Raw genomic sequence first — 21,790 nt, 5'->3', positions numbered from 1 at the left:
CATATCTTACAGTTATTCTCTGGAGAATGGAAAGAAAACTGTAAAATATTTATCAACTCCATACTTCCTGTAGCTCTGGCCTCTATGATAACCACTATTAACCCTGTGGTTATGTACAGCTTTCCAATCCATTCCTTAGGTGAGCTGGTTTGTTTGTATAAATGTTCACATCATCGACAACACATTTGTATTACACGTGAAGGTATTTTTATTGTCAGAATTGTGCATTAAGCTCTCAAATTACTTTATAGCTATTGTACAAACACAGTTGGATGCGAAATGAGTATTTGGTGGATGACAAAACGCATGAAATACCAAGAGAAAGCTCATTGTGATTACAGCAGGAATCATGAATAGCATCACAAAGTTTTCACCAGGGTAGACAAGAAGATCTGGAGACAGTTCGACTTTGTTATATTGATGCAGGATACCCAATCTATCCTGAAATGTCATTAGCTCCAGCAAGGAAATCACTAACTGGCAGCCACTGCCTGGAACAAGTGTAAGTCAAATTGCTAGAGAAAAACGACACGTGTAATGAGCTATACGGTGACATGGCAGCCACTGTTTGAAACTGGAAACCTAATCACACAACTTTGTTGGTTTGGACAGATGAGACTAATGGGCCTGCTGTGGATTCTGGGAGTATCTGAAGTAAGCTAAGAAAAGACAGAAAGTAGGAAGGGCAGACCATCACAGCATGTCAGAATTGGCAGAGTGTGAAAGTCCAACTTGGGTGCAGAAACACAGCTTCAAACATCATGGCCTTAATTATGCGACTACATTAGAAAAAGAAGGTTTGGGTTTGCTGTGAGCAAAGGCTCATTTGGCCTCACTCTGAAATGCTGCGTTCAGATAGTCTTCTTCAAGTGGAGAATGCATGAACAATTAAACTTCAAGTTTCATGGGAGCATAGTGAAAGAAGATTGTTGTTCCTTCAGCCTGTTCGATGTGTGTTTAAACAGAAGATATCAGGCCATGCTATTGCTGTCCATGGTACTTGTTTGAAAGGCACTTGGGGCTGGTCAAAGGGATTCTCTTATTATAGTAGGATTCTTAAAAATTTTTATTGTAAAGGTGATATACGCAGGGGTTACAGTTACATGAGTCAGGTAATGGGTACATTTCCTTTCAAACAGTGCCACTCGGGGCCAGGAGTTTGGCCTAGTGGTTAAAGTGCTTGCCTAGCATGCATGAAGACCCGGGTTCGATTCCTTGGTACCACATACACAGAAAAAAGCCGGAAGTGGTGCTGAGGCTCAAGTGGTAGAGCTCTAGCCTTGAGAAAGTCCAAGGACAGTGCTCAGGCCCTGAGCTCAAGCCCAGGACTGGCAAAAAATAAAATAAAATAAACAGTGCCACTTTTTCCTTCATTCTTTCCCAGTTTTTCCCATCCTGACTGCCCCCAAAGTTGTATAGTTCATTTCCAATGTAGTCTCTAGCAGCTTTCACTGCTGAGTTGGTTCACCCTTTGTGAACCCCACCATTGGTTCATCCCACCATTTCTGTGCTTCACCTTCTCCTCAAACCACATGAACTTATATACAAGACAAAGGGAACAGAAATCTAAAACAGTGATTGAAGAGAATAAGCCAAAGAACAAAGGAAAGAAGAAAAGGAAAGAAAACAAGAACTGAAAGAATGCAATAAAAACCTTCTTACTTCCAATTTTTGAGTTTATTTTGATAAGCATGATTTTATACGATCGTATGCACATAACTATTGAGCCCTTGTGATCCTCTCCTAAGAATATACTCCTTTGTTCTCACTGTGTGAGTGGTTTGATTGCTGTTTAATTAATCATGTCCAGACGTAGTTATCTGTCTTACTATCTATTAGGTTTAGTTGTAGATTTATAGGCACATTCTAGTTGTTACAAATGAGGGAAACCATGCAGCCTTTTTTCTTAGTGCTGGATTACTTCATTTAGTATAATTTTTTCCAAGTCTTTCCATTTCCTTGCAAATTAGGCAATGACATTCTTTCTGATGGAGGCATAGAATTACATTGTATGTGTGTGTGTGTGAGTATGTGTGTCACATTTTTTTCTTGATCCATTCTTTCACTGACGGGCTTCTTGGCTGTAGTAAATAATACTGTAATGAGCATGTTTGAGCTGGTGGCTTTAGTGTGGCCTGGTTTGTTGTCAACTGGATAAATACCTAAGAGTGGGATTGCTAGTTCACAGGGGAGCTTTATGGTTAGTCTTTTGAGGAACCTCCATACTGTTTTCCAGAGTGGTTGAACAAGTTTACATTCCCACTAACAGTGTCAATACTGTTCCCTATTGGCCAAATTTCTGCCAGGGCCTGCTATTGTTAGTTTTCTTGATAGTCGCCATTCTAACTGGGGTGAGGTGAAATCTCAATGTGATTTGGATTTGCATTTCTTTTATGGGGTTTCTGCAGGTGTATTTTGAAAGGGAAAGGATAGAAGACAAGGCAATAATTATAAGACATTGTTTCATTTACCCATTTGTTCCAGAATTATGGAAGACTAATAGGTGAAAAGAGAAACAAGTGATTTTATCAGTACAAATAAAAAGCATTACTTACAAGACAATATGTTGGAAATGAACTTTACCTTGAGTGGATGAGGGGGAGGAAAAGTGGGAGAAAAAAATGAGGCAGGTGATAACAATATTCTATAAGAACTGTACTCAATACCTTACATATGTAAATGCATCTGTGCATCACTTTGGCAATAAAAATAAATTAAATTAAAAAAACTTTCTTAAAGGTAGAAAAAGGGAATGTTTTTGTCAATTTTAAAAAGCCTCTGTTTCCTTCTGTATTTTTCTTTCTCTTAATTTTTTGGTGGAGAATGTGGACATCTTCTGTATTTTTCTAAACTGCAATCACTTCAAAATAAATAAAGCCTTCGTGTTGTCACTTGGCCATATTTTGCTCATCTACAGTTAACCACCAAAAAAGTCAGAAGTGGAGCTGTGCAAAAATGCTCAGGGACAGTGCCCAAGACTTGAGTTCAAGCCTGAAGACTGAGGTGTATATGTACCCCCTACACTATGTACATATATGTATATATCTATATTTTAATGTACATATTATACACATACACACACCTGGATGAGTGGAATAGTTTATAATATTTCTCTTAAAAATAATTTTGAGCAAGTGGTACCTGAAACTTGAATCTCCAATTAGCACCCCCAAAGCTGGAAGTGGACCTATGGCTAAAGTGAAAGTGCCAGCTTGAGAGGAACATGCTCTAGGACAGCGTCTAGGCCCTGAGTTCAAGCCCCAATACTAGCACTAAAAAAATTAAATGAAATAAATCTTGGAATTTAGTTAAATAAGTTGCTTTTTATGAAGTTATCATTAGGAGTTTTTGATATCTGGGTATTATTAATGGTTCAAACTTTGAATGCTTTGCAAATAACATTTATGGAAATAATTTATGGCAATAGCTTTGCAAATAAATATAAACCTGTCTTGTAGTTTACCATCAATTTTTGCATTAATAAATCTGAGGTAAAATAAATGAGATTTTTTTCTCCTGTCTTAATATTAATTATTATGCATTCTGGGTGAGAATATATTTGTTTGTGGTTGATAAAATGTATCTTCATATTGGTGAGTGCTTGTCATGTTGTAAGTCATTTTTTTTCCTGACATTAGCAAGTAAAGAATTAAACTTGCTGGCAATATTTGCTTGGCTTAATGGTTCTGAACTAAGAGATGACTTTGTTTATTATGGGTGAAATTAACAGACTCACATAAAAGCTACTATATTCTTTACTTCCTGGTTGCACTTTATTTAATACATAACATCAAAGATAATAGTTCTTATAAATTGAAAATTCAAACTGCATGTTTTATGTAATTTATAAATCTTTACTTAGATTTTTATCTCTGAAAGTGTTTCTATATCCTTATTTATCTCTAACAAAAATTACATCTGTAATGTGTAGTTTCATGCTTCCCTTCAAGTTGCAGTATAGCGGGGCACTGGTGGCTCACTCCTGTCATTCTAGACACTCTAGAGGCTGAGTTCTGAGGGTCAGGGTTCAAAGCCAGCTTGGTCAGGAAAGTTATAAGACTCTTAGCAACCAGCATAAAACCAGAAGTGAAGCTGTGGCCTGATTGGTAGAGCACTAGCCTTGAGTGAAAAAGCTAAAGGTCAGCAATCAAGCCCTGAATTCAAGCCTCAGTATTAGTACTAAGAGTCATAATCTAACAAGCTTAAGCAGGCATGGTAAGGTACTTATCAAGAAACGAATTTAAAAGTAGAGGTATGACTCACTGTACACATAGCATTTTGTGTATATATATATGTATGTGTCCTCTATATATGTGTGACTCTATGTGAACTTGTGGAAGGAAATGAATGCTTTAATGTATGAAGGTTATCTCACGGAGTACACAGCTCCCTTTCCTGCTTGCCAGCCTTCCACTCATTCTGCTAGGTTAAGTGAACTCAGCTTCTGCAGCTGATAGATTACCCAACTCCCATATCCATCTTGCCACATATTTGGGCATTTATCTCCCTGAGTAGGGCCACACAGGACCAGACTTAGGTTGTGGCCTCCACTTCATGTCTTGTCATTAGATCCTAAGTATCGTAGATCTCGTCTCATCAGCCCTTCTCTCTTCCAGATTACAGAATACCAGTGTTGTTGGGTGGTTGTATAGTCAAGCGTATTGAGGAATTAGCCTCTAGACTTGTAAGAAATCAACTTGGGAGTGTCTGCCTGAATATTTTCAAGTTTTTATTTCTGCGTTGCCATTCTAACTTCATTTTCTCCATTTTATATCTTTTTTCTTTTTTGCTAGTCCTGGTGCTTGAAGGGCCTGAGCAATGTCCTTGGGCTTTCCTCAAGGCCAGGGCTCTACCACTTGAGCCACAGCACCACTTCCGGCTTTTTCTATATATATGGTACCAAAGAATCGAACCTATGTCTTTGTGCATGCTAGGCAAGCACTCTACCACTAGGCCATACTCCTGGCCCCTCTATTTTATTATCTTTAAGTAATTGTACAAGAGTTTCAATTCAGCATGTCAGTTTACAAGTATAATTAATCTTGACCACCCCTTTCTTCTTTTCTCCCTCATCTCTCCCAACCTCATCTATATTCTGAGGTCATCTGGTTCCATGTGCATTATGTATTATATGTGCATTCACCCACTCTCTCTTTCTAAATGGTAGTAAAGAGAAGCATTTGTTAGAAGTAATTGGTCTGTGTATCTTTGACCTGTATCTTCTCGTTCATGGTATCTTCTGCTTTAGAGGATTTTTTTCTAAAGATTAGGGTTTTTTTTCAGAAATACCTTTTCTTTGCATGAAGTTTTCTTCACATAAAGAATGGAAAGTTTGATATTGTTATTTTAGTTCTTTTCTTTTGATTTGCTAATACTTTGTGACTTTGTTATTTTATTGGTGTGGGGAACTATTTCTCTGTTCCAATTTTAGAAGACTATTCCTGATTCTCATTTCTTTGCAGTCATAAGCTTGTTCTGTATAAATGATTTATTACCTAATACCATATTTCATATAGAAGCAGCTCACGAAGAGAGATATTTTAAAGTCATTAATCTAGAATCCTTTTTGGGGGGATGGGGATGAGCAAATCATCAAATATAATCAAATTTTATTGAACATAATCTTCTCTAGGCAGTGGGAATGTGATCCTGTTACTCTTTCTGGTAGATAAAGCCTTTAATTAAATGCAAAATCATTTATGGTTATAATTGACCCAAGCAGTCCATTTTGTCTTTATGAAGATTTTTTGATTCTGAATATTACTCAATTTTATGTGCTTATTACTGGGTTATTTTTATTCATTTGCTTTTTGTGTTTAACATGATTTTTTTCTTAAGATAGTCCTATTTATTTATTTAAGCGCTGGTCTTGGGGTTTGAACTCAGGGCTTGAATATTGTCCTTGAGGGTTCTTTTTTGCAAGGTTAGTGCTTTACCACTTGAGCTATATCTCTACTTTCTGCTTTTTTTGGTAGTTAATTGGTGAGATGAGTCTCACAGACTTTCTTGCCCATGCTGGCTTTGACCTATAATCCTCAGCTCTCAGCTTCCTGAGTAGCTAGGACTGCAGATGTGAGCCATTAGTGCCCAGCTTTATAGTCTTGCTTTATGTAGATATTTTGTTTATTTATTTTTTGATGGATTCCTTTTTCTAATTACTGATATCATCGCTGGCTCTAATGTAGGGAATAAAAGAGAGAAAATCCGAAATAGATGAATAATTATTCAAGCACCACTTAACTTCTCCAATTCTCATCTGAAGCAAAATCTCATATTTATGTTAAAAATCATTCCTGAGTTCTCTCTTTATCATCAGTTGGTTCATTTTTTTTAGAAGCTTCATTTTTTTATTGTAATTAGTAAAAGGGTTACATCAGTTGGTTCATTTTTATGCTAGCAATGCTCTGACGTAGCACCTTTTTCACATTCTATATTTTTTAGTGTACACATTTAAAAAATGCAAAAATTAGCATTTTAAAGGTTACTGAAGTTCACTCATAGATCATGTAGTGTCTGTGTAGTAATCTGTGCACTTTAAGCACAAAACAATTACAACAGGTGAAGTTAATTGTTTGAGGGAATTATACCATTGGAATTCTCTCCTTTAGACAATGTGTTTATGTTATATGCATGTAACCCTGTAACATTTTCACATATGTTTATAATTTAGATCCCACTTCCACATATGAGAGGGAAAAAAATCTTATTTCACTTAACACATTTTTTCTTACATCCCATTTAATACATTGCAGTTTCATTTGCAAATAATTCCTTACCCATTTTCTTCAGTAATGTTTCAAACAATTGGCTTTGTCAGCAAGGATCAGTATTTTTTTCATATGTTTTTATGTGATACTCATCTGATTAATTTGATAAATTACCTGATTTTGTGATTGTCCAATTTTCTTTTTAGTCTTATTTAACAAGCCCCATCTAATAAACGTCTTAATTCATTATCATCTATGCTTTCCATTTCCTTTAGGTCTTTCTGACATTTTTTTGTGTATTAACTTAAAAAATTAATCAATCATTTCCATCTCTAAATTAGGTTGAGATGATGTTAACAGCATAGAGAAGGAAGACTATTTTCCCCTTAAGAGGAAAAGAGCTATCAGAAACACTCAAGAAAAAGAAAACTTGAAAAATCATGTATAAGAAACTTATGATCCAGTATATATAGTAAAGCAAAATATAGTATAATTTTAGATGTGTGTGTGTGTGTGTGTGTGTGTGTGTGTGTGTGTGTGTGTGTGTATGTTTGTTAATACTGGGGCTTGAATTCTTGGCCTAAACAGTATCTGCTAGCTTTTTCTCCTCAAGGCTAGATTTAACGTACAACTTCTGGCATTTTGCTGGTGAATTGATGATCAGAGTTCACACACTTTTCTTCCTGGGTTGACTTTGAACCAAGATCTTCAGATCTCTGCTTTCCGGGTAGCTAGGATTATGTACTTGAGCCACCTGCCTCTGGCTCTGAATCATTGTTTGAAATAAGTATCGTTAATTCATATATTTCACTGAATGATGAAATCTTTGTCATTTGAAACACAGAGAAGGGGTGATTGTTTCAAGACAGTGTTTGACTTCACAATAAATTGTATATAAAGGCATAAATGCAAGTATCGATGAATAGATTTTCACTGATCCATTGAGGATCCAGAAAAGGGAAAGTAGTATATCTAAATCTAACTCTCTGTTTTAATGAAAGGCCCATGTATGTATGTATATATATATGTATATATATGTGTGTGCATGTATATGTATATGTATATGCAAGTCCTGGGGCTTGAACTCAGGGCCTATGTGCTGTCCTTGAGCTTTCTCAAGGCTAGAGTTCTACCACTTGAGCCACAGCACGACTTCTGGCATTTTCAATGTATGTGGTACCAAGGAATCAAACCCGAATCTTCATGCATGCTATTAAAGCACTCTACCACTAGGCCAGATTCCCGGTTCCTGAAAGGAACATTTTAATGCCCTGTAGTTCTGTCTAATGAAAACGTATGATGTTTTAAACTTAGATCTTTGTGTGTTCATCTCTTGTCTTTTGTCACTTTACCAATGTCTGTTCATTTCCTGCAAGTTTGTAACATACCTCAGATCTCCATCTGCTGAGCTGTGAGTGGGGCTTCTATTTTGTGCTTCAATCTTTGTGTTGACTTCTGTGAGAAAAATCCCTTATTCTGATAACTGTAAGTTTACAAGACCTGATATTTACAGTTCAAATCTTTTTGTTATTCCTTTAAAATTATTTTGATCTTTGAAGTTTTATTCTTCAGTGAAAAGCTTAGGATCAGATTCCATAGTTTTATGAAAAATATCGTATTAGGATATGTATTGGAATTTTTTCACATTGATATATTAATATGGGATAATATTTTTATGATGTTCAGTCTTCTTTTTCAGGGATATGGTGTGTTTCTTTTTCTCTTGTAACTTCTTTTTATCATCACTGATATGGCACAGTCTTTATTAGATTTCTTACTAGGATTTTTATAATTTGTGCTGTTAACCAGGTAGAATCTTTATTTTCTATGATAGCTTTCAATTCGTGAAAGGTTCTTGATTTCCATATTACTAGAAAAAATGAATTTGATTTTATATCAAAAGTAACATCATCTATACTACTTAAATTGCTTTGCTTTTAATTTTGTGACAAAAAGTACAGTATTTGGATGCAGCTCAGAGTACACACAACATTTTCACTTGTATCATCAAACTTCACTTCTCTTTTCTCAATCTGTTATGTCTTGATATGCATAGAAATTTCTTATTTTTTCAAGGTGAATGTGGAGGGTTGTTTTAATATACTTAATTCTTTAGCAATAAAGTTCTTCTCTTTCTACTCCTCTGCCATGAAAATGAAACTTTTCAGGTCCTTGATCAGTTGCTCAAAGTAATTTTATGGAATACTTGCTGAAAGTTATAATGGCTTGGATGCCAGGGGCTCACATCTGTAATCTTTAGCTTACACAGGAGGATGAGAACTGTTATATCCAATTAGCCTGCAGAAGTCCTTGACAATGTTATATCCAATTAGCCAGCAGAAAGCCAGAAGTGGAGGTGTGGTTCAGTGATAGAGCACCAGCCTTGAACTGGAATTCTAGGAAAGTGCCCTAGCCATGAATTCAAGTCCCGGCACAGGCACAGGAAAAAGAAATAGTTATAGCAATCTTTCTACCATTTATTACCAAAGAAATTGAATTCATCCTATTTTAACTTGATTAATTGTTCCTTTAGTTATAAATATGTACCTTTATAAAATTACTGATAAAGTATTAATCTGTTGTCCTCATCAACAATGGGACCATTTTCATCACTTAAATCTTATTTCCCTTGTTGTAGACACTTGAATTCCATTGATTTTTAGAGATACATTGTATATTTTTATGGTTGAAACCATGTATTGATTTGTTTTACAACAGCTAAATAAAGCCATTCATATTTTGCCTATTTCTCAGTGATTTTATCTACTGAGCATTTTGAAAGAATTGGATTGATCTGCTATAAATTTTTCCTGTAGACTTTAGCCTCTGTTCTGGTTCTATAAAACTCTAGCTGTTATAAAAAGTTATGTTTAGCTATGTGGTATCACATTTTTAGGATACTACTGGCTCAGAGAATAAGTAAACTGCTGATTAGCATTTAACCAGTTTAATTTATCTAGAAATATGATTAGGTTTCACACTATAAACAGACATAAGATAGGGGTTTGGGTAAGCCATAAGAAAACCATTTACTTCGCAAATAACTTCAACTTTAAACTACACGCTTATACAACTATAGACTTTAAACTACATGTACTTTAAAGCATTATATTTAAAATAATTTTATATTCTGTCTGTAAAATGATTTGTTTGTTAAATGTACAGCTTTTAGAAATTAGTAAATTTGAGTGGTTTTTTAAATAATGTATTTAATGTTAGTGAATTATTGTTATCTCTGAATTGAAAGTTTCAAAATAGCCTTTCCCATTTTTATTGCTTATTTATAAGAACTCTTCGTTTAATAAGGATGTCAGCAGACTGTCAGTCATATAATTAGCAGTATCTTTCCTAGGTTAGTGTTTCCCTTTGATTAAAATTGTTTTTTGTAATATTCACTAATAGCTGGGTGTTGGTGGCTCAGGCCTATAATCCTGGCTGCCAGAAGGCTGAGTGAGATGTGAGGACTGAGGTTTGAAGCCAGCCCAGAAAAGAAAGTTTGGGAGATTCACCTTTAATAAACCTCTAAAAAAGCCTGAAATGGAACTATGGCTCAAGTGGTAGAGGGCTAAACTTGAGCAAAAATGTTCAGGGATAGGGCCAGGAGTTTGGCCTAGTGGTAAGAGTGCTTGCCTAGCATGCATGAAGACCTGGGTTCAATCCCTTGGTTCCACATACATAGAAACAGGCAGAAGTGGTACTGTGGCTCAAGTGGTAGTCTTGACAAAGCGCAAGGACAGTGCTCAGGCCCTGAGCTCAAGCCCAGGACCAGCGCATACCCTAGCACCAGGCTTGAATCTCCAGTATTCTCTTCTTGTCAGACCTTCACCCACCTGCCTTCCCTTACCATTGTACTGTTTAGTGATTTGAATAATGTGAAAAAATTAAAAACTGACACTTACTTCTACTTTTATGTTTATTTCATGGTAATATCAAACTTGAGGAATAAATATTTTTGTAAAACTGTATTCCTAGAAAATTGTAACCATAACTTTTACATCTCATTTGCAATACATATTGGCATTCTCTTCATTAGCATTTTAAAATTAACTGCAATATCTTATCCTACTGAGATTGATTCATGTGCTTGCAATGAAATATAGAGAAAATAACATCATCTTTATACAAAGGTGATTTGTTTACCCTGTCTACCTTCCTTTTGGTAGAGCTGGTCTTAGCACTTGAACTCTGGGCCTGAGCATGAACTTTTTTGTTCAAGGTTAATGCTCTACATTTGAGCTATAGCTCCACTTCTAGCCTTTTGGTCATTAATTGGAGATAAAAGTCTCCTGGACTTTTTTTTGCCTAGGCTTGTTTTGAACCATGATTCTCAGACCTCAGCCTCCTGAAAAGCTAGAATTACAGTTGTGAATTGCCAGAGCTTGGCTTTGATAGCCTTTTGTGTGCTGTATTACACTTATAGAACTAGAAGATAACATACATCATTTATAAAAATGACATTAGAATATATATCAGGTATGTTAGAGCCAAATTTTTCAGAGAAACTGAGCTCTAACTATCCTATTAATGGTTTTATTTAGTTATTGTTAAACAACAAACGAAACAGATTCTCATTTTTCAGTGTCTCTGATGGGTTAAAATGCATGTTTTCATTTCAGTCATAAAGCTGATGACTTTCCATTAACCAGTCAATGAAATAAATATATTATAAACATCTTGCCAATCTCCAGAATTATAAAATTTACAATCTCTAAAAGGAATTTTGTTTCAACATTACGGAATAATGTACTTATCTGAGGTTTTTCCATTTGTAAGTAGATTCAAGACTGTAGAAGTTAGGCACTGGATCTGAGAATTGCATTTCAAAGCCAGCCCAGGCAAGGTCTGTGAAATTCTTATCCCTAGTTAGCCAGCAAAAAGTTGAAAGTGCAGCTGTGGCTCAAGTGGTAGAGTGCTAGCTTTGAGCAGAAAATCTCAGGGACAGTGCCCAGGTCCAGAGTTTAGGACCCATGCCAACACCAAAAACAAACAAACAAAAGAATATAAAATTGTGTGGACTAATAACTATGAAAATAATGTCTTTTGAAGCTAACCAAAAAGGATTTTGCAGAGGTACAGGATTGTAGGTATAAAAAAGATGGCCTTCCCTGATGGAAAATCATAACCTGAGTAGTATCAGTTCAGGGAAGATGCAAATTGTTCCAGGAGTGGATACTGTGGGGTTGGGTGCAATGCCTTTGTTATCAATGGCTAATTAGCATTTCCTGGATAAATTACTGATTGAGGAATACAGAATGTCTGCTGAGGTCAGGTCTTTGGTAATTGATGAAATCCTGGATTCATCACAATATTTTGTTTCTGCTACAACTCAGCACATTTTTCAATGCTTAAGCCAGTGTCAGGGTACTTCTCAATGTATATTGAACTATTATTTTCATTTGAATGCTCATCAGAATCTTGAAAATAAGAATCATTTTTTAATCCCTGATATATGATGTGCCCTTTTGAACGGTTATATCTCACTTGTAAGTCTTCACAGTAAGTGCTAGAACCAGAATTTGACTAATTGGCATCTCTGCCCATTCTCCCAGTCAAATTTTTTTTTTTGCCAGTCCTGGGCTTGAGCTCAGGGCCTGAGCACTGTCCTTGGACTTTCTCAAGGCTAGAGCTCTACCACTTGAGCCTCAGCACCACTTCCGGCTTTTTTCTATGTATGTGGTACCGAGGAATCGAACCCGGGTCTTCATGCATGCTAGGCAAGCACTTTAACCACTAGGCCAAACTCCCGCCCCCCAGTCACCATCTTTACAGCGTCTCTGATTGTATAGAGTCATGCCTGGACCTGCCTATTTCCTTCAGAACTCACGAACTAGTTGTGTTGCTGGTGGCTTATACCTGCAGTCCTAACTGTGCAGTCTGAGATGGGAAGATTGTGATTCAAAGCCACCGAAGATAGGAAAGTTCAGGAGACTCCAATTAATCTCCAGTTAGCCAACAAAAAGCCAGAAGTGGAGGTGTGACTTAAGTGGTAGAACACTAGCCTTGTTCAAAAAGCTCAGCGAGAGTGCCCAGCCCTGAGTTCAAGCTCCAGGATGGGCTTAAAAAAGCAATAAACAAAAACCTTCAAGACTAACATGATTGACTTATTATTCTTGCTTTCTGTTTATTTTGAAGAGAATAATACATTTTTCCTTTTTTTGACTTTTATTTTTTTAATCTATAGTTTTTTAAAAAACTCAGAATTTTTCTTCTTCCCTATTCTTTATTTCAGCAATTTCACCATGGCCTATTGAATCTGATACAATATAAACAAAGTTATCAAGGTCTACATGACTGCAAATACTTTTAGTCTTGCAATTTTTCAAGTTCTATCTTCATCAGTTCATGGTGAAACTGGAAAGGAATGTTCCTAGCTTTTAGGCATTTCAACAACAGCTTTGAATTTAGGATCAGGTTGGTTCTATCACTTCAAAATGTTACCTGTAAAGTTCTGCAAATCCTAACACAAGCAAAGCTTTACTGGCTTAAAGTGTTTCTGTCAATCTTCAGGACCTGAGAAGAGGTAAATTGCTAACTTAAGGGGAGGGTTTGAAACCAGATAAAACACTCTTGCATGCCATCCATAAGACGTTGAGTCTTCTGGCTGCTAGATTGGGCATACCTTGAAGAGTGCCATGAATCATTCTTTAGGTGAAGGTGATGATAAAAAGCTACCATTTTTATGAGTATAATGTCCTCAAAAATTCCCCCAAACTTAACAACCTGTTGCATGAAAGAGTACAATTGCATGTATACTTTAATAGGCCTGTAATGCCACTTATAGATGTGGAAATTAAAGAGAATATCAGTATATTTTCTTAAGAATACAACATAATGCAAGACACATACCTCAGTTTAGATCAAACTACAAATATTTAATTCATTTGTAGAATAACTTTTTTTTTTTTGATGTGCCAGTCCCAGTGCTTGAATGCAGAGGCTGGATACTACCCCTTTTTTCTTCAAGACTACACTTCAGCCATTGCTCCATTTTCAGCTTCTTGGTAGTTAAAGAGTCTCAAGGAGTTTCTTGCCTGATCTGGCTTTGAAGTGTGATCCTCAGATCTCAGACTCCTGAGTAGCTAGGATTACAAAGGTGATCCATTGGTGCCTGGTTTGTAGACTTTCTTTTCTTTTTCTTTTTTGTCAGTCCTGGGGCTTGAATTCAGGGCCTGTGCACTGTCCTTGGGTTTTCTCTAGGCTAACGCTCTACCGCTTGAGCCACAGCATCACTCCTGGATTTTCTATGTATGTGGTACCGAAGAATTGAACCCAGGGCTTAATGCATGCTAGGCAAACGCTCTACCACTAGGCCAAACTCCCTGCCTTAGACTTTAAGAGACATTGTAGACTGGAGATGTGATTCCATGGTGGAAAGCTTGTTTAGGGCCCTGGGTTGAATTTCCAGCACTGAAAACAAAAGCAAAGCATACTCTCATACTATTTGTTCTACTTCTTTACCTTGATTTTCCCCTTAGATTTTTATTATCGTGTAGCCCATTGCATACATTTCTCTCATATATAATTTAATAAGAAATGGATCTAGATGCCATTTGAATTAGCAATTACACTTCTAATAATTTATCCCAAGAAGGTGATTGTATACTTGAATCAAAACGCGTTAATAGTAATTGTTACCTCCATTATTAACAGTGACTAAATGGAAAACTAAAGTGTCATGGGAATACTAAATAAATTTTGATACAGTAGTAGGAAATTGGGTATTAAATGAATTATTAAATACTATACATCCATGTAAAGGATGGAATTCTACTTTTATTTGCATGGAAACTCAATGTGTTTAAGTGAAGAACATTGAGAAGGATGCCTGATGCTGGTGGCACAGGCTTGTATTCTTAGCAACTCAGGAGGCTGAGGTATGAAGATCACTCTCAGAAGCCAGCTTGCACAAGAAAGCCCTCAAGACTTTATTGTTGGGATAATGTATAGGGGGTTATAGTTATATTTGTCAGGTAGTAGGTGCATTACTTCTCAAACATTAATACCCCCTCTTGTGTTTTTGTCCCCATTTCCCTCTCCCACCCCCCCAATCATCTTGTTTACCCTCTCCCCTTTTGTATTTCAAATAAACAAATAAGCATATACACAATATACCAGAAAATAAAGTCAGATACAGTAGCAATATGAGATTAATCATAAGGAAAGCCCTCAAGACTCTTATCTCTAGTTAACCAGCAGAAATCTGGAGGTGGAGCTGTGGCTCAAGTGATACAACACTTGCCTTGTACACAAAAGCTCAGGTACAGTACCCAAACCCTGAGTTCAAGTCCCATACAGGGCATTAAAAAGTTGAAAAGGATAAATACAAAAATCGTAAACCCTTATACAGGTGCTGTGCATTATTGCACTTATTTTCCTTCCTCCAGCCCTTCTGCAACTAGCCATATGTCTTCTATCTTTAAAAAAATATAGGTAGAAATACTTCCCCTAGAGTCCTTGAATGGACTTCATTAAGTTTGTGAACCTTTTATACAATTTGTAAGCTAATTTTTTCTGCACACTGCTATGTGTGTTTTCATTCTCCAGTGTGTTTCATTCTCCAGTGAGTTTTTCCAAATCTTGCAATATATTCTGTGTTCATCTTAGATAAAAATAGGGAAGACTCCTTGAATCAGTCTCTGATTTGAACCCTTTTTGTCCTCATCTGTTCCTGAGCTCTCCCTGCATGCTTTGTCATAACTGAGTTAAAATAATAATGGGAGCGCCTTGCAGGGAGTAAATGCTACCCTGTATGCAGCAGCTTCATTTAATTTCTTTAATTTTGTGGCTATCCTTGGAGTGTGGTACACCTCACTTACAATTAGTGCTTTACCACAGCTATTCTTTCACAATCACTTCTTTAAAAAACTTAACCAGAGTGATTTAAAAAAATTCTCTTTAATTGGTTGTATAAAGGAATTGCCATTTAACAAGGTACTTTATGAATACAATACGTCTTGACCAATGTCATCCTTTCCAACATTCTCATCCGTCCCTCCTCTCCTCACCCCTTCCCTCCTTTTTATTTTGTAGGATGTACATTGGATTCTTGTCTGCAGTTTCTTTCTCAACCATCGTCTAAGACCTTTCTCAAAATGGTTACTTAAAAAATACCTCCAGTGTCCCTAAATCTCCCTTCTTCTCTGTAGGATCAGAGTGCAAAGTGAACTTGTGTATTGGTAGCCTCATTATTCAGAGTAATAAATTTATTCCAGTTTGCAAGTGGCTGTTTTTTCTTTTCTATTATTTTAAGCTCAGTTATGAGGGGTAATGTGATGAAGAGTCTGTTATGGATGCCAGGGCTTCAATCTTGAATTAATCCCATTCTACTGATCTTCTCCCTGGGTGATTTAATGTTGGGCTCCTAGCTGTATTATTTATGAAGAAACTTTATTATCCTTACTGATCTGGCTGTATTCCTCCTACTGCAGTAAGACTTTCTAGTAATGTTCTTAGTACTTTTGAAATGGATAAACTTCATTGTCACACAGTACTGTGTTTATTATTGAAAGTCTCTAAGTTTCAGTGTTGCTCACTCTTCTGCAACACTGTATTTGTAGTAGGGAATTGCTGGTATACCAAGCCAACAAATCACTATTTGAAATTTTATTTCCTTTATGCTTTAATATAAGATCTTTTCCATTTTTCTTTTATTTTTCCCTTTCCCTCCCTTCTTTCTTTTCTTTCTTCCTTTCTTCCTTCCTTCATCTTCTGTGCCAATACTGGAGCTGAAATTCAGGGTTTGGGCACTGTTACTTAACTGTTTTGCTCAAGGCTGGTGCTCTACCATTTGAGCCACACCTTTACTTCCAGCTTTTTGCTTCTTAAATGGGGATGAAAGGGCTTTTTCTGCATGGTCTGGCTACGAACCTCATTCCTCATATCTCACATCCTGAGTAGCTAAGATTGTGGACAGATAAAATATGTCCAAATTATGGACATATACAAACAAACCTAATGGCCATGGTGGAATACTATTAGTATCATTGTTTAAGTAGAACCTTACTTACATATTTTCCACCCCCGAAATTTGTTGTCCAAGCTAAAATTCCCTCAGAATGAAGTGTGTGATGTGTTACATGTCACAGCAAAGATGATTGGTGATAGTGATGTGCATGGAGAACTATCTCTTGTTTTTGTTGTTGTTGATTGTGGGGCTTGAACTCTGGGTCTGGGTGCTGTCCCCGTGCTCTTCAGCTCAAGGCTGCCACTCTTGAGCCACAGTACCACTTCCAGAACTTCCTCTTTTGGAGGACTGCAAAGAAAGCCAGGCTTTCCCGCCTCTTTTTCCATTTTCTCTGATTGATACGGAAGAAAACTGAAGTTTAGAGAGGATTTTGAATTTCTCTTGTCATAGAAAAGTGAAATTAAGATTAAGATTAAGGAGCCCTGTCATCTCTATATGTTCTAATTGTACATGTATATATTATATTTGGTACCAGTACTGTGTCTTAAATGTTGATCCAGGGCTCTCTTGCTTCTTCTTTCAAAGCTGGCACTCTACCACTTGTACCACAGTTCCACTTTGAGGTTTTTGGTGTTTAATTGGAGGCAATAAGAGACTTGTGGACTTAGGAAAGTCCAGGCTGGCTTTGAACAGGATCCTTATATCTCAGCCTCTTGTGTAGCTAAATTATAGGCATGAGACACCAGCACCTGGAAGAATTAATATGGTTTTAATTAGAGACTCTCCTGAATAGAAGTAGCAAGGGCAAATAGCTTTCTATAAAAAATGAACAAAGCTGCTTAACTCACTTTGCTAGGCTTGCTTGTTTTATATATATATATATATATATATATCACATATCTCTATATACATACTATGTATACATATCTCTATATACATACTATGTATATATAAATATATATGAACACATATATGTAAATATTATTTGCTTTGCCATAGTTCTCATTCCAGTGATGTCATCTAGTTTCTATAAGAGTAGCTCAATTTCTTGTTTGCCTCTAGTACCTATCTGCCGATTTCTTTATACTTTTACATAAAAATGTGTTCAATCTGCTTGTTATTTACAGAATAGGCTTAAAGTTATAAATGATATCTCATTGGGAATCTTGGCTGATAATAAAAAGTTGGCATTTATGGCCTGTAAATTGTGTTTTGAGCACACTACTTTATGTATGGATGATCTCTCAAGTTCTCATCTTGCACAGATGAGGAAACTGAGGTAGTGAGAGGTTTCCCAAGGCCATAGGTAATATGATAATGAGAGGGACTTCCATAAAGCCTGGGTGTAAACCTCCTTGCAGGTGTGCCCTTGTGAGCTACACTAATGGCAGGTATTTGGCACCTGCAGAGCTTGTGACTAATTTTACACCCAGGTTATAGCTTAATGTGCTGAGATGATCTGATCATAATTTTTCTCCATTAGATTTAAGGCAGCAGAAAAATTCTCTTTTCATGTGTGTGCAACCTTTTTGTTGGATGAGACATGACCTTATTTTTCTCCTGTGATCTTGAGTTATGAAAGAGGTTGTTAAAATGAGTGATGTCCTGCCACTGTTGCCTCTTTCTCTTGAAGCCTGATCTTAAATTAGTTTATATTTCTGCCACTGTGAAGGATATTTGGATAACAAGGGCATAAATTATGAGAAGGGATAAATGTTATTTCTGATTCTAGTTATCTCTCAATGTTATGAATAATCAATCAGGGAGATATGATAGGTTCAAGTGTGACAAATTATCTTCTTGGGATGCAAAAACATGATTTTTAATTCAAAGGTAGTTAATGCTCATTAAAGATAAAAGGCAAAATAAAGGATAATCAGAAGGATGGAACTCACAGCTCTTTTACTCAGTTACTTCAAAAAACATCGATACATGGCAGGCTCATGCCTGTCATCCTAGCTGCTTAGGAGGCTGAGATCTGAGGATCTTGGTTCTATGCCAGCATCAGTAGGAAAGTCTATAAGAATCCTATCTCCAGTCAACCAGCAAAAAGCCAGAAGTGGAGCAGTGCTCAAGTAGTAGAGCATCTGTAGTAGAATGAAAAAGCTAAAGGGACAGCATCTAGGCTGTGAGTTCTAGACTCAGTATAGGCACTCACCGAAGAGAAAAAAGAAAAAGATCCTTTCTTCTTTTGGTGCATATAGTAATCTTTTGGCATTGGTAATCATCTCACTGTGCAAATAGCATAGCAGAACTTCTTGCACCTGCATAATTTCACATTGATTGATTAATTTTCTTTTGTCAGTCATGTGGCTTGAACTCAGGGCCAGAGAACTGTCCTTGAGCTCCTTTTGCTTAATATTAGTGCTATACTACTTGAGCCACAACTCTACTTCCAGTTTTCTGGTGGTTAGTTGGATACAAGAGTCTGATGAACTTTCCTGCCTGGCTGGATTTGAGCCATGAGCTTCAGATCTCAGCCTCCTGCGTAGCTAGGATTATAGACGTGAGCCACCAGTGCCCAGCATAACTATCATATCAGGATTACATAAAACATAAACATTATATGTACTTATGTAGTACCTTGTGATATTTCCATATGTGTATGTCTGTGCATACAATCACTGTGTAATGATTTAAACTCCATATGGTCTGACAGATGCAAGGTCCACCTATTCCCCATGTGAGGAGTGAGAAAAGACAGAGGTCACCCCTGTCTTTGTTGAGCTTCATTTCGGACTGGGTCCATGCTACTCTTCTCTTGCAGGTATCTGGAGCTGGAAAGCAGCGGCCATCGCAATGAAGTGAGACTACACTACCGCTCGGGTGGCCGCCGGCCCCACACGGAGGTGTTTCCTTACATTCTGGCAGATGACAAGTGGCACAAGCTCTCCCTAGCCATCAGTGCCTCCCATTTGATTTTACACATCGATTGCAATAAGTAAGTGGAACAGTCCCATTCCTGGAGATGGATGTTTCTAGAAAATGACTGTCTGCTCACAGTCCTTCTCTGCTGGTTCTCTTTTTGCAGAATTTATGAGCGAGTGGTAGAAAAGCCCTCCACGGATTTGCCTCTGGGCACGACATTTTGGTTGGGGCAGAGGAATAACGCTCATGGATATTTTAAGGTATCACTTGGAGTGAGTCTGAGCATGCAGTGTAAATGCAAATGCTTTTAATGGACAGAGAAAAGTACATTGCACTTTTCATGGCCTGGAAAATTCAGTTTGTGTCTATTTTGGCTTGCTTTCTATTTTTCTTTGTCGATACTGATGTTTATCAGGTGAAATAACTTCTCCAGTAAGCTTGATCTTTAAACACCCCAGTCACAGCCTAGTGGGACAATTACCATGACATTCTTGAGATTACGCATGCTAAGCAATAAAAATCTAAATGTTAACATAGAAATACATTCTCCATCACTAAAATATAACCTTTAGCGATTAATTTATAGGGACATTAATGACTGAGGATTTGAAGCTTTTCAGTATTCCTTATTTTTCATGGTTTCATTGTATTCCAAAAGTGGAGAAAGATATACGTTTGGACGAGTCTGTCCCCAGAGAAAGCATTCACTATTTCCTTGTGTATTTAGAACTGTCATAGAAATCCATCATTGGGAAAGATCAGAAGATATCCAGTAGCTTTCCAGTTTGATGGACAAATAAGTAAAGTCTAGATGTTTGCTATCTGCCCCCTCCCCCCCTCTGTGGCTGCAGCACTGTTTGCAGGAGTGGTTCTGAGTCAGAGAATGATAGAATCGATCTCTGATTCATAAATTTCATGGTAGAGCAGGCAGACAATGTAAAAATGTGTTTTAAGTGAAGCTTATAATTTTATCAGGGTACTTTTACAACTTTCTTAAATGTTATTTCTTGGAAACCAAGTGTTTTCTCTCCTCTCTCTCTCTCTCTCTCTCTCTCTCTCTCTCTCTCTCTCTCTCTCTCTCTCTCTCTCTCTGTGGTGTGTGTGTGTCTGAAAGTATTGGAAGGCTTGAAATCATGAACTGGATGTTGTCCCTGAGCTTTTATAATTTTATTTTATTTATTGTCAGTTCTTAGAGCTTTCTCAAGGCTAGTGTTCTACCACTTGAACCACAGCACCACTTCTGGCTTTTTCTGTGTATGTGGTACCAAGCCAAGGAATCAAACCTAGGGCTTCATGCATGCTAGGCAAGCACAAGTACTCTACCACTATGCAACACTCCTGGCCTCTGAGCATATTTTGCTCAAGACTAGTACTCTACTAGTGGTGGTTAACTGGAGAGGAAAAGTCTCACAGATTTTCCTTCCTGGACTGGCTTTGAACTGGGATCCTCAGATCTCAACCTGAGTAGCCAGGATTACTGGCGTAAACCACTGGCACCCAGCAACCAAATGCTTTAAATATATTATTCCATCAAATCTCTAGCCTTGCAAATATTAATCACTGCTAGTATTAATGACTAATTATTAATGTAGGGTTCCTTTCTTCTCCTTTTTATATACATCAACATATTCAGAAAGTAATTTTCTCAAATCCGGGTGGGTAGTAGGGAAAGAACTGATTGCATGGTTACAAATCCTAAACAGGTCTCTCTCTCTGGAAGAAATGGCCATGTGTGCTGTGAGTTCTACACTTTCCTGTATTTAATTGTGATACTCTTTCCTATGGAACTCAAGACTAGCCTTCAGCATCAATCTTGTGTCCCTGTCTAGGGACTATCTTTATTATAAGCTGGTAATGGTATGTGACAGTTGCGCAAGACACAGACTCCTTATACAGGTGTACCAAGTATTCTCATTTTCATGTTGCTGCTTTCAAGTGACAGAATTTTTATATCTAAGTTACATATTCATCCCAAACAGATCCAGTAATTTCCATACCACATACACAAATAGTTGTTGTTCATGTTGATATGTTTGGTTACATCAGATTTAGCATGAAGAAGATGTACCTATAACTTTTTATCAGTAAACTCACAATTGTCTTCATAACATGTTGGTATTGTCACCCCCATTATTAAACATTCTGTTTGCATTTTTTTCAGAGAGATAAAATGAAATATCAATTAAAGAAACTACATATGCTTAGTCGAAAAGCCTTTGCCTAGCAAATGCAAGGCCCTAGGTGTCAGCTTTGTGGACCAATTAAGTTACATTAAAGAATTTTTAAAAAGAAGTACATAAAATTGATGCGG

General features: G+C 36.9%; 1 protein-coding gene across 4 annotated transcripts in view; it reads left to right on the top strand.

Moving 5' to 3' along the window:
* Nell2 (neural EGFL like 2) overlaps positions 1 to 21,790 on the top strand; it is a 372,707-nt gene that overhangs the window by 110,185 nt on the left and 240,732 nt on the right. For all 4 annotated transcript variants that reach the window (XM_090324484.1, XM_090324479.1, XM_090324493.1 and 1 more), the window contains 2 exons: positions 19,379 to 19,552; positions 19,643 to 19,739. In XM_090324484.1, the coding sequence (XP_090180610.1) occupies positions 19,379 to 19,552; positions 19,643 to 19,739 (271 nt within the window). The remainder of the gene's footprint in view (positions 1 to 19,378; positions 19,553 to 19,642; positions 19,740 to 21,790) is intronic.

This window comes from Megascapheus bottae, chromosome 2 (genome assembly GCF_031878675.1).
Source record: "Megascapheus bottae isolate mThoBot1 chromosome 2, mThoBot2.hap1, whole genome shotgun sequence".
Lineage (NCBI taxonomy): Eukaryota > Metazoa > Chordata > Mammalia > Rodentia > Geomyidae > Megascapheus > Megascapheus bottae.
This window is presented reverse-complemented; position numbering and strand designations above follow the sequence as displayed.